Raw genomic sequence first — 12,730 nt, forward strand, 5'->3', positions numbered from 1 at the left:
GTATCATGATTTGGGTACCTATACTGTATGAATTCTTAATTACGCCCTTTTTTACAAATAGGCCCTTTTCTTTTAATCTTTTTGTATGTTATAACTGTATAATATGTACTTTATATGTCTACTGTACCTACACTGTAGTTCATGATATTGAACACTGCAGAGTAAGGTTTTTATATTATATGTTGTGAACCCTAATTCTTCTAATTTATTATGATAATAATGTCATCATCGACTCCATAGGAAGTGCCAAAGATAAGCTTTTCCGTGTGCAAAACGCATTTTGTGTACAGTTTATCTTTTCCTGTTGTATTTTTTTGCTACAATTTTTAACATGGATTAACTGATTCAATAATAATTTTATATTGAAAATATTACAGAATCTCGTAAAAAAAGTTGTTTTGCATGACCCCCTGAGTTACCCCTTTGCGACTTAGTATACCATTTGCAACGGGTATAACTTTACTGTCCTTCATAAGTTTCATAACGAAGACCTATAAGTAGACCTATATAAGCCTTCAATGTTGAATATAAGTATTTCATTGCGAGCTTGCGGGTAAAGCAAGTGTTTTATAAATCTTTTACTAGGTAGGTGGTTTTAATTGGTTTTAATCATTTTACCCCTTAAAAAAGCTAAACCCTAAAATTATTATTTAGGATTGATTGCAGTCTGATTATACTACAATCAGTCCTAAATAAGAATTTTACTTACTTACTTATCTACAATAAACTATCACCTATCTTATAATACCTAAGTACCTATACTATGTATTTCAAATAATTAGGTTAAGTAAATAACATAAAAAACATATTTTAAATTATTATTTATATTTAACGTAATAATTAATATACTTAACTACCTACTAAATATTAATAATAGTTTTCACTTCAATACTGCCCCGACCATAATAAACCACAATTCCCATTTCTATACGTAACGCCATCTATATTTTGATGTCGAAACTTCAACAATTATCATGTTAATCAAATTTCAAATACACCAATTTTATAACTTTGGTAATTTTTATCGGCTGATCATAATTCCGTTACTGCTTCAGAGTTGATTGTTAAAATTTCTATTGCATGTTCTGAGGGTGGCCTCCAGCAGGGTATTTCAGCATATAGAGGCTCATTTAGCGATGGATCAAGTACCTCCAACCGTGCTTCGTGTTGAATAGAATTCATTTGGCTTAGTTGTGTGTATAATGGTTCATGTGGACTGCTCATAGATGGCGCTGTGTTAATATTTTCTTCAAATTGCCTTCTTTGTGGTAAATGATCATAGTGACATTCCAAAATTCCTACAAAAATTTAAATTTCATTTGAATTCATTCTGCAGGTGCACATTTTTATCAGTCAGATATTTATTTTCTACTTACCTCGAAAATTCTCAATCATTATTGGTGAAATGGCTTGGACCGTTACCGGCCTCATAAATTGTTTTAAATTTCTATCCAAAGTTGATATTGGTTGGTAATGGCAGGATTTATCTAAAGTAGGTGGATCTGAAAATATTACATAGACAATAAATAAATGTAAAAAGAATTGTGGCCCATGAGGGGATCGAACCCGCGACCTTCGCGTTATTAGCACGACGCTCTAACCAACTGAGCTAATGGGCCGATGCTTCAAGTTGCGAAATACCTTTATGATTTCTTAAGTAACGATATATGGGGTACTAATCTAACTATTTTATCCAAAATTGAACTTCTACTTACCTTATTAGTCCAGTCAATAAATGACTCAAAATGAGGTGTAGAGTGCGTGAGCAGGTAACTAAGCGATTCCTTCAGAAACTTGTTCAGGGGGCTTAGGTTGTTAACATACCAAAAGTCCTGACTCCTAGGTGATGAGCGGGGGGGAGGAGGGGGGGATAAAGGTACGAATGTTTGGTTTTCAGCTTATATTTTTAGCTAATAACAACCTAAGCCCCCTGAACAAGTTTCTGAAGGAATCGCTTAGTTACCTGCTCACGCACTCTACACCTCATTCCTTGACTGGACTATATACAAAGTTTATCACAATTTATGATATGAAAATTCTTTCAAAGTAGCAAGCTGAGGAAAATATATAGAAGCAGGATTACTTACGATTACGATCTGTAATACCGGATGACTCCAGAAAATACCTAACATTAGTAATAATTTTCAATTTTCGTTTTTACCTGGCAATGGCGCATGAAAGCCTCTTCTAGAATATGAAGGCGGCGGACCATTGGTATCCATCATAGTTTTCATATGCAATTGGTTAGCTCTTCTTATGTCTTCGTACTTTGGTCTCCTACACCTCTCTATCATGACGATAATGACTGCAACTGTTATTATAGACATCATAACACCACCGGCTATACTGAGGAGTGAAATGAGGTCAAGAGAGCTGGTCTTTGTGCCCTTGTCATCGATCATGGCTGTGATATGCTCCGGTTCTGTCAAAATATGAAAAGTTTCATCTTCAGCTGGTGTTTCTGCAGTGCTTGTTACGATGTTAGTACTACGAGTGACCTCTACATCTTTCTTGGTTGTTACAACACTTGTTAGTTTAGTAGATTTTTTTAAATCACGGTAATTCCCTTCTGTTGTGACTGAGGTATTCTTTATTAATAAAGACTTTGGCGTAACATTAGCTTCCGCTACTTCTTTGGTTTTGTTAACTGCTGCTATACTCTTGGTTGTTAATATTGATTGGTATTTAGTAGAAGTAGGGGTCGTTTTGATTGTAGAAGGTCTTTTCGATGAAGGCTCATCTTCCTCAGACAATAGTGTTTGCACAATAGTTTTTGCGAATTTCTCTAAATCAGATGTGAGGTTTCTTTTTGGTGCTTTAGTTGAAGTAACAGGAGTTGTAGTTGATAGGTAAGAAGAATAAGTTGAGGTTTTAACTGCATTAGTCATGCTCGTGCTGTTAGTGGTGTTACTGATAGAAAACACATATGTTTTATTTACGTAGGGTGCAGTGGTTTCAGTGCTGTGATACTTCAAAGATTTTGTAGTACTTGGGACAAACTGTTCTTTTATAAAAGTCTTTACTTTTGTCGTCATAGCTGTACTCAATGTTTTTATTGTTGTAGGTGGCAGTGTTGAAGTACTGTTATTCAACATAGATATAGTTACAGTCTGAGAATCAAGCGCAACATTATGTTGCTTTTTATCGCCATATTCTTGTGTGCTTACAGAAGAAGAGGTCGTGAGAGTAATTTTTTTAAAGGAGGGGTACGACAGTGATGTCGGAATTATTGATACTATTATCGTTCTTGGTGTGGTGCTTGTGACAGGTGTTTCTACTTTAGATGCATTTTTGATATATCTGAGGACAGTTGGTTCGTGAGACGGTTTCAATTTTGTATCTACAATCGTTAGTTCACCTTTTTGAGTAGGTCTTATCCAAATTTCTTTCGGTTTGAACTTATTGGTGGCTGGTAGGATTTTTGAAATAACTTCGGGTTTCTTTGTTGTAGTAATTCTTGTTGTTTTATATACTGCGTGAGTATTTTTAAGCGTTGGCATAGAGGTAGAAGTTGGTGCTGTGGTGCCATATGATGTAGATTTATATTTTTGTACCGGTATTGTAGAATTTGTGGCTGATTCTGTTATAGTATTTCTTAAATCGGGAGTTTTCATGATATTGTATATAGGTTCTAAAATACTTTGCTTGATTCTTTCCTCTACTAAAGATGTTGTTTTATGCCAAGGATGTAATGTCGCATTAGTGTAAATCATTTGTGTCTGCGTTGTAGTTGATATTGTTGGGTGAATTGCATTAGTTTTGTCATCTAAAACTCCTGATTGTTCTGTTTTCACTACTGAAATGTTGTTTTCAATGGTCGTGGTATATATATCATTCAGTTCAGTTTCATTTTTCCTTTTTTCAGTAGTAATTCTCATTAAATGCGTACTGGAATCAGACGTTACAACATTCGGACGTTCTGTGCTAGCTTTTTCCGTTTCATCTAATCCAGCCAATATGTCAGAATTATTTAAGATTGGTATCAATTTAGTAGTTGTTGAAGATACTGGTGGCACTGTGGTGGTTGTTATCGTCTCTGGATGAGTTGATGTCGTCACAGGGTCTAGCTTGGTCGTTAATATAGTTTCAGCTGCACTAGTACTTTGTGCGGTAGTCAATAAGTTCTCATCCTGTTCATAAGCTACAGTTAGCGACTTCGGTACAGTTAAAGTGCTTGTGGTTAGTATATTTTCCCGTTCCGTAGTACTTGATGGGATAGGGGGAGATGATTTAATCTCGCAACTGAAAGAATGGGACCAATTTATTTAAAATATTTAATAATAAAAGATTGTATCTTTGAATTCAAGTGGTAACCCACCTCTCACCTTGCCATCCCTCCTGGCACAGGCATTGTCCATTGGTCGGAGAGCACTTGCCATGTACACAATCCTTGCAGGTATACGTACAATTTGGGCCCCATTTATTTAGTGGACAATCTGTGAAGAACCATTTGATATATTTTTGGAAGCGTTTTACCTTCGATATGAATATTAACATTTCAACACCTTTTTTAGAAACTAATTAAAATATATATCATGAAAATGGTATCGCCTATTTGGCGCACAATAAGCGACTGAGGGATGTGTTTATAAAATTGGTTTCCATAACTGTATTTTTAAACAATTCATGTTTCTGTTGTTGTGTTTATGTTACAGAATATTGTTTAGTGTAAAAAAGGTGATATAGGTAGGTAGGCTATACAAAAGAATGACGTGATTTCTAAGAATAGAAATAAACCAGTACTGTTAGGAAAACGTGTTATTGGATTATTTTAGATCTGATATTTTGCTGGTGGATATTTTACTTACCCAGGGTACATTTGTGTCCAGTTTTACCGCTGGGACAGACCGGGATGCACGTGATATCCTTCATTTTGTATCCAGGACAACAAACCGCTACTTCCGCAGTTCTTTCCTCATTCTGAAAAACAAAATATATATTTTATGGCTTACATTACCAAAAAAATAGTTCCTCTAAGAATCATCCCATAGGATGGAAGCTGTTAAATTATGTTTCAGTAATAACCCTTCACCTCAGCAGACCTTACCTAATCCATTAAGTACTTATTGCACAATTTATTTATTGAAGCAGAAAAACTATTTATGAATTCAACTCACATAATTATAACAGCTTATATTTTATAAAGTTACCTACTTGAATAAACTAGAAGTAAGGTACCTGTGTAAGCACTGATCTAGTTCTGTCAAGGATACATAGTTCTACTTGTATCTAATGACAGTGCTGAGTGTACACTAGTTTCTTATCTGAATACCAAGAAAATATGGTATAAAATTAATATTAATGCCAATTTTATATTATTTTACAGCGGTAATATGCTTTTATCTGATGCCGAGCCTGTTCTTACATAGATGGGTTAGGTTAGGTCAACGATGAGGATTTGCTATCTATATAGCTGATATCATAGCAGTACGTAGTGGAAGACGGTTCCATGTTGCACAATACTGCTCATTCGTGTGTGAGATGTCCCCACATATTATTATTGTTATGTCTTTACCATTATTTGGAAGGCGTGCATGGGGCCGAAGCGTGTTTTGAAACTATACAAGGCCAGAACGCAGAGGTTGGGACTGCTCGCGTATATTTTCAAATTAAAATGGTGCCATAATTTACTTGAAAGTATACAAGGCCATTACGCACTAATCGCGTATATTTTCAAGTAAGTTGGGCCAAAATTATGGCTTGAAAATATACTGCAGCAGTTACCACTGCGTACTAATCGTGTATATTTTCAAGTGCCAAGCGGCAATGCGAGCACTTGAAACTATACGTGATTAGTTACCAGGTAGCCCTTTTGAATTGTTGCTCTCTCTTTCTTTCATGCGAAATAGTAATAAGTCTATTGCTTTCTAAACTTGCATCATCAGTCCGCACTTGGAATTGTTTTCGTAACGTGTTTTTTGTTTACATCGTACACTTAAAAAGTAAATTGATTTAAATTAAACTGTAGAACTGTTGTAAATAGTTAAAATGATATCAGAAGAGGGTGTAGAACAATTCATAAAAGACAATTACGGTGAATTCAAAACTTTATGAAAAATATGTCTGTAATAGGTCTATAGGGTCTATATACCTACTACTACTATGTTTTAAAAAAAAGTGTTGACTTTTTGCTACTTGGACATATTCATTGATCGTGAATGTAGTAGGTATTACTCATAAGTCATATAAATAATAAGATGTTAGTATTCTTACTTGCAAGTATCATTGCTATAAATATCAATTTATCAATCAAATTAGAGCTTGTTCATCTTTATTTATTAAGTTTCTGTAGGTATGACAGGCAGAACAAGTAAATTGTAGTCATGTACATTTACCGAAATAGTTAAGTAAATCAGAATCAGCATGTAGGTATAAATTATATGTGACAAGTAAGCCAATCAAGCAATGTGCGTAATAGCAATGTATATTTTCAAGAAAGATTCAGTAAATCCCAACTTGAAAGTATACGCGATTAGTACGCACAAATCGTGTATATTTTCAAGTAAAATAATTTATTTTTTAACTTGAAACTATACAGTGCTAGTACACTATGGGTGCGTTCTGGCCTTGTATAGTTTCAAAACACGCGGGGCCGAAGCGAACATGTAGAGGCCCGTTTGACAACATTAATCTATATGAAATGTGACACCAACCGTCGATTTTCCATGTAAAAACTATAGGAGAAAACCCAAGGAAAATCCCCGGTTAGTGCTGGACTATTGTAGGATATGGAGAAAACTAACACAGGGTTATGGAGTGGAGTGCTAAATCAACTGGATAACTGGGACTATGGAAGGACTATGGCCCCGGCCTGACCTATAAATTGTTATTATTATTATTATTATTATTCCTTTCCGCATCTCGGTGGTGCAGCGCAAGCGCCATAGAGGGTTTACAATACAGGGTGTTGCTACATTGGTACGTAGAGAGTATACAACACATAGTACCTCAAGCCGAGTGAGATCGCGCATCTCGATCTTGGTGGTCCTGCACCATAGAGGGTATACAAAATATCCTTCCACCCTAAGGTTGTCTTGAAAAAATCGCTTTAAGCGATAAGACCGCCATTTTTGTACATATTTGTTAGTATTTAAGTTTTTGTAAGTTTCTTTTATGTGTACAAATAAAGAATATTCTATCTATCTATCTATCTATACAACACATATACTGTACTACTGTGTTATGTTATAAATAATAAGATATAGGGTTTAATTTTAAGTAAAAACTGTTTTGCTTGCCTATCGCATTGGAGTAACTGTAATGATAGGTTTTAAGTTATTAAATAAATATACAGGATGTTGCTGATGATAATACAGGGTGCTACAGTGGTACAATACCTCAAGCCGCGTGAGGTCGCGCATCTCGGTGGTCCAGCGCGAGCAGCGCGGCGGCACGGCGAAGCACCACTCGTACGAGCGCACCGACATCGGCGCTCGGTACTTCACGCGCTTCGTCACGTTGTATCTGAGGTGGAGAGAGAGGTGATTAGGGTGTAGAGGGAGAGAGCGAGAGAACAGAATAGGGGAGAAAGATGAATCTTTTCATCTGCGAAAATCACTGGTCAGCTATCAGTCCCGGAAATGACCTTCTCTAGAGGCCAAAAGAAGAGAGTCGGTCTGTGCATCTTGACTATCTTAACGGTATGAGGAACTTTAAATAACCATAGCATATACAATATTATGTTATTTACAGGCTGTTACAAAAAGTAGAACATAAGTTGTTTAGAATTACCCCCTGAGTCACCCCTTTTGGCAACACACTGTATAATAGGAGAGATAAATGCTTTACCCAACCACAACGCATCCACTCGTTATAATTTATAATACTACTGCCAAACTACAGGATAACTGAAAGACTTACTTCTGCTGCTGTATGCAGACGTTGGGTCCGTGTAGGCAGGCCACCTGGGCCGCCAGGGCCACCACCGCCGCCGCCCACCATAACCCAGCTCTGGATCCTCGCGCATCGCTCACTAATAACATTTTCAACACCACTAATGTCTTCGCTTATCCATGATTCCGTGGCGCGGATTTTCACTCACATTTTTACTTTTCTGGTGTTTCAAGTTGAGGTTTTCTAGTCACTTTTGGTTATTATCACTCGGTAAATCTACACACTACTTAGTTAAATTTTATGTACTTATCTAAGAAGAAAATATAGGTTGGTAGTTGAACGTTTAATGGCATTTCATAACACCAGGAATTCACTGCCCCAAGCCGCAGCCGTTGTAGCTATGCGATATGCGACAAATTAATTCAGATGCCCTCTTTACATCGCCCCATCCTGCGCATGAGTTGGTTGACCTCACACATTGACACAGTATGTCATACTTGACGACGTCCAAGGGAGATCCTCACCATAACAATTGCTTAAATTAATTAAAACATTTAACTATTATTTATTAATCATTCGATAAATTTAAACATCGTTCGAACTAAGAAAAGTCTATTATTTTTGTTCATGACTAGAATAGGCCCTGGAAGGCTTAAAGATGGGATAAAAATAGCACGGTACAATCGCAGAGGGGTCCTATTCCGTCATACAGTGGAGTCGTTGACGCGGCTGCGTGTACGCATCCAGATGTGACGTTTCGCATGCGTTTAGCAATTGGGCGACAGGATGCGCTGATTGATGAGAATCGTGGCGATGTCCCCTTATCTTCAGGGTTGCCGAGACAAGCGATAGATAATAATATAACGCTTACAAGTTTATAACGATACATGTTAAAAAGATTAAGCTTCTGGGGTGTCAGGGAACTGCGTAAGATAAAGTAGTATCGTGTCATGTAATTATTATGCTACAACAGATAAGTATTAGTAAATGATAAGACTATTAGAAAGTATTAATGTGAAAGTTTAGCGATCAATTTAACCTCCTACCTACGTAATTTCAGTACCTTACTATGCTATAGGTATACGCCGTATAGTTCCCACAACAACACCGAATTGAAGATGATTAAATAAATTACCTGTGTCTGAATATCATAAATTGTTTTGAAATGCAACTATGTTGGATAGTATATTGTACTGTCAGTTTGAGTTTTCCATGAGAAATATCTTGAAGTGACATATTTTAATAATACGAGTATCATCCGATTCATGAAACATTTAAAGATAAACAGGATACTCATTGTGCAAAAAGTTTGACTTATCCTGTAAAATTATCGCTATATTACACATTACATGAAAGTGGCAGCCCTAGAAATATTATCTAAAGGGGACACTGCACAGTGAGTCCAATGTAGTTGAATGAAAGTGGAGTGGAATTACTGGAAGAAAGAAGTATAACGCGAAGAAAGGTTTGATTATGAGTGACATGATTTGTATTTGCTTTGTGTTCGTCTTAAAATAGTACCTACATACTCGTAAACGCAGTCAATATTACAGTACTGTACGGTCTGTATGTCTAAGTAAACTAAAGTAAATATCTGTAAACATTACTGTAAAAAAAAAACAGAAAAATAGTAGTAGGGAAGTAATTACTTCGAATTTAATATCAACATTATAAATGATTTCGATTTGCGCTTACCGAGGTTAAATTTTATATTCATCTGAAAAAATAATAAAACAAAATCATATTAACCTCTTTTGTGCAGTGAAATCAGAGAAAACACTATTGAAATTCTATTATGTCGCGATATGGAGGTTAAAATATGCAAAAGGTGCCCGAATCCGGAGGCAGAGATAAATCTCCGTTTGAAATCCGCAAAGAGATTGAGATAATATCTTATCTTTATGTTGTATAAGATTATATGTATGTATAACTATCATATTTATTTCAATTTTCACCGAAGATAAGTATACTTTATCGTTGCGATATAACGACACTGACTGGGAATTAACTTTCTATATCTGGAATAGCTACTCCTGAATCGCTATACAGATCTCCTACCAAATTCCAAAAAGTTTTTTTAAAAATCTGTATCAGATGATCAAAATTAACCCTAAGTTCCAATTTTCCTCGATAATACACACCGCAGTAGATAATAGTTAGATTGTAGTGACGGAACCCATCGCTTCCTCTTTCTCGTGACAATAGAATTCATATTTCCATCAATCAAGTGGATAACTGGATAAGTTTGAGTGTTTTGTCAGGCGGGAGCAGTTTCAATAACTACATACAAAATAGAGGGGGCTACAAATAGGACTCTTCCGCCCGAGTCTCATGTGTGGACTAGTGTGACTGTGAGCTATGTTTGAAAATAGGTACTGATCTACTACTGTGATTTGTATATGTCGTAGGCATCTAGTTGAAACATTGAACTTAATTCACCAACTGACTGTTGGACGTTTTGTGACGCTTGTACAACCAATGCCAACGTTCAGCCTAGTCATACAATTGAATAGCGCCATCCAATGAACGCGCTAGTGATTCAACCCAAAAAGAGATTCAACCAGATGCCTGCGACATATACATATAGTCGCAAACTTAAAGTTATGCTAAAACTATGCTAATTATAGCCTTGATGCTAAATAATCAATACTTTGAATCTCATCCCATCCCATCTAGCTAGTAGGTACTGTATGCTAAGAAGATCTGGCTAGTGTTAATAAGCATAATTATTTACAAAACGATACTCGTATCTAGTAGCTGAATTATAATTGTTAGTAAGATGTTTGTGATTATTTTCTTGGATATTCAACTACTAAGAATATAACTAATAATATGTATTTTGGTGTATTTACATTGCTATAGAGTTTTTGGGTAAGTAGTTAGCTGAATTATTAGTAGTAAAATTTAACCTATAGATAAATGCTCTAAAATTTGAGACCGTGGTCCCGTACATAAATCCGTTGGATTATAAACTGCGCAACGTTCAGCTAAGATGGGTTTGTTTATTCGTGAATTATTTATTATTGCGTCCGACCCATAATATAGCAAGTGGGTCGTGTTAATAATGGACATCTGGTAGGCAAACATCTAACTGCCGTACAATGGAGAGTGAGAAAAATATGTCAGTATTCCCGACAGTTTTTCAAATATTATACCTATAGATAATATTAAGTTTCATATTGAAACGGATATCACAGGATCATATAAGTATTTAACACTGATAAGCTGATAATTAATGATTTTTACCCGGTAAAATTCGACGACACTGTAGAATATAATTATGATAATATTGATAACAAAATAACAACAATTATTCTATCTCTCTGTATAGTAAATAAAGTAGTTCACAGGAAGTGCGATGTTAACTGCAGCTGTGCTATTGATTTACGGAAATATATGTGATTCCTTTATTTCAGGTATGCGAATCTGTTTATTCAGGCAGTAGGCTAATCGAGTTTATTTTTGCTATTCATAAGTATAAGTAGGTGGAGAGATCTCTACCTGACTAAAGCTGCCGTTTCTAGAAAGAAATAACATGTATCTAATTCAAAAAAGATAGGTAGGTAGAAATAAATTATAAAGGTATGTATTTATAATACCTAAGGTATTGTATAATAATAATAAGGCTTTGTTTAGAACATCCCACGAGTTGCTGTGTAAATATTTTAAAGTTCCCTATCCCATTGACACGGATATTAGTCCAACAGATGCTTCTCATCTGAGACACAAGTGGCTTGATGATTTTACCATCGTCTAGTTAAGCTCATCAACAATTATTAAACCAGCTTTTACATCTACGGGCTAGGAGATTAGGTATAGTGAACAAAATAGACAGGTATCCCAGTGCTACAAGTTCAGTTTGATCTCAAGTGTCACAGGCACAGGTGAAAAATATATCAGTTGGAGAATAATATGTAATCAATGATACATATAAGCCAGCTCAATTGATTAATTGAAGTATTCTTCGTGTAATGGATTCTTATCTCTTTTGTTTACTGTAGATTAGAGCTTTTTAAGAACCGAGTAGAGAATGTTTCTTTCATTCAATGTAAAATAGACTGCATTAAAAGATTGATCTTCGTTTCCTTACCACGGTAATTATTCTTATTCGTTTTATTCTGATGGAAATTTACATGAAATTCTCGTAAACAATTTACAGTAGGAAGTTACGTGATTTATGTAAACAAACAATCACTTCGCAGCACGATTTTTCGTAACAATAGTCGGTACTTCGTTACTGCCCACCCTGCATATGCATAATGAGATATATATTATTTTATATTAAGTAGCTAAACACTTCTGAATGAATAAATAACTTCATAACTACCAGCTTACGTAGGTACCTATAAGAAAAATAACTGCAACATAATTTCCTTTGTAAAAATATAAAAAAGTCCAAAAACCTCAGCTTGAAATCCTTATTTTCACTTTATCAACACTCCACTGAACTACCAGGATAGCAGGAGTGCGCGGAACACTCGTGGCTCGCGGCGACTGGCCGGGGAACTACTGGATGCGGGTCGGGATCGGGACGCGGGACGCTGAGCCCAAACATTCGCTATGAGAGTGTGCCGCTTCTTTTAGTTCAGGCGATAAAATAGAATTAAAATCAATATTATGTTAGCTAGCTTAGTTTATTTTGGGGTAAACCTATAATGGTTTTTTGATGGGGTCACTGAATAAGTGTTGGTAATGTTTTGGTAATTCACGAAATTGTTACTTTCTGCCCCAAAGTATTGTAGCCTGAAATGAAGGTACCAGACTACCAGGAAACTAGAGCACATTATCACAATCACACAAATACCAGGGGAGAAGAAACATGAAAGAGTTGTAACAAACTACTGACCGATAAAGTTGGCGTCAGACTGTCGCGCGGGGGCGGCTGCAGCCCCTATAT

General features: G+C 35.8%; 1 protein-coding gene and 1 non-coding gene across 5 annotated transcripts; both read right to left on the reverse strand.

The window, feature by feature from the left end:
* Nucleotides 1–876: 876 nt before the first annotated feature.
* Nucleotides 877–12,454, reverse strand: LOC105383303 (protein draper). 4 transcript variants are annotated; one of them, XM_011553337.3, is made up of 9 exons: nt 12,237–12,439; nt 7,861–8,109; nt 7,338–7,464; nt 4,809–4,920; nt 4,319–4,436; nt 3,359–4,242; nt 2,162–2,422; nt 1,377–1,502; nt 877–1,298 (listed from the first exon to the last, which is right to left on the reverse strand). In XM_011553337.3, exons 2-9 carry the CDS (start codon nt 7,980–7,982, stop codon nt 1,033–1,035), a joined length of 2,016 nt encoding a protein of 671 aa, XP_011551639.3. In that variant the 5' UTR covers nt 7,983–8,109; nt 12,237–12,439; the 3' UTR covers nt 877–1,032. The 4 variants fall into 4 exon arrangements, with proteins under 4 accessions (XP_011551639.3, XP_011551638.3, XP_037964089.2 ...); XM_011553336.3 differs by having other exon boundaries at nt 2,162–4,242; nt 12,237–12,440; XM_038108161.2 differs by lacking the exons at nt 3,359–4,242; nt 4,319–4,436 and having other exon boundaries at nt 12,237–12,434.
* Trnai-aau lies at nt 1,546–1,619 on the reverse strand. Its single transcript has one exon. It is a non-coding gene; the product is annotated as a tRNA-Ile (tRNA).
* Nucleotides 12,455–12,730: the final 276 nt, after the last annotated feature.

Source organism: Plutella xylostella, chromosome 9 (assembly GCF_932276165.1).
Source record: "Plutella xylostella chromosome 9, ilPluXylo3.1, whole genome shotgun sequence".
NCBI classification, from domain to species: Eukaryota; Metazoa; Arthropoda; class Insecta; order Lepidoptera; family Plutellidae; genus Plutella; species Plutella xylostella.

Coding starts and splice junctions, on each gene's coding strand:
- LOC105383303 (XM_011553336.3), bottom strand. CDS start 7,982: ATGTTATTAGTGAGCGATGCGCGAGGATCCAGAGCTGGGTTATGGTGG. Junction 4,437..4,808: donor TGGACACAAATGTACCCTGG/GTAAGTAAAATA, acceptor GGTTCTTCACAG/ATTGTCCACTAAATAAATGG. Junction 4,243..4,318: donor GAGGGATGGCAAGGTGAGAG/GTGGGTTACCAC, acceptor CCATTCTTTCAG/TTGCGAGATTAAATCATCTC.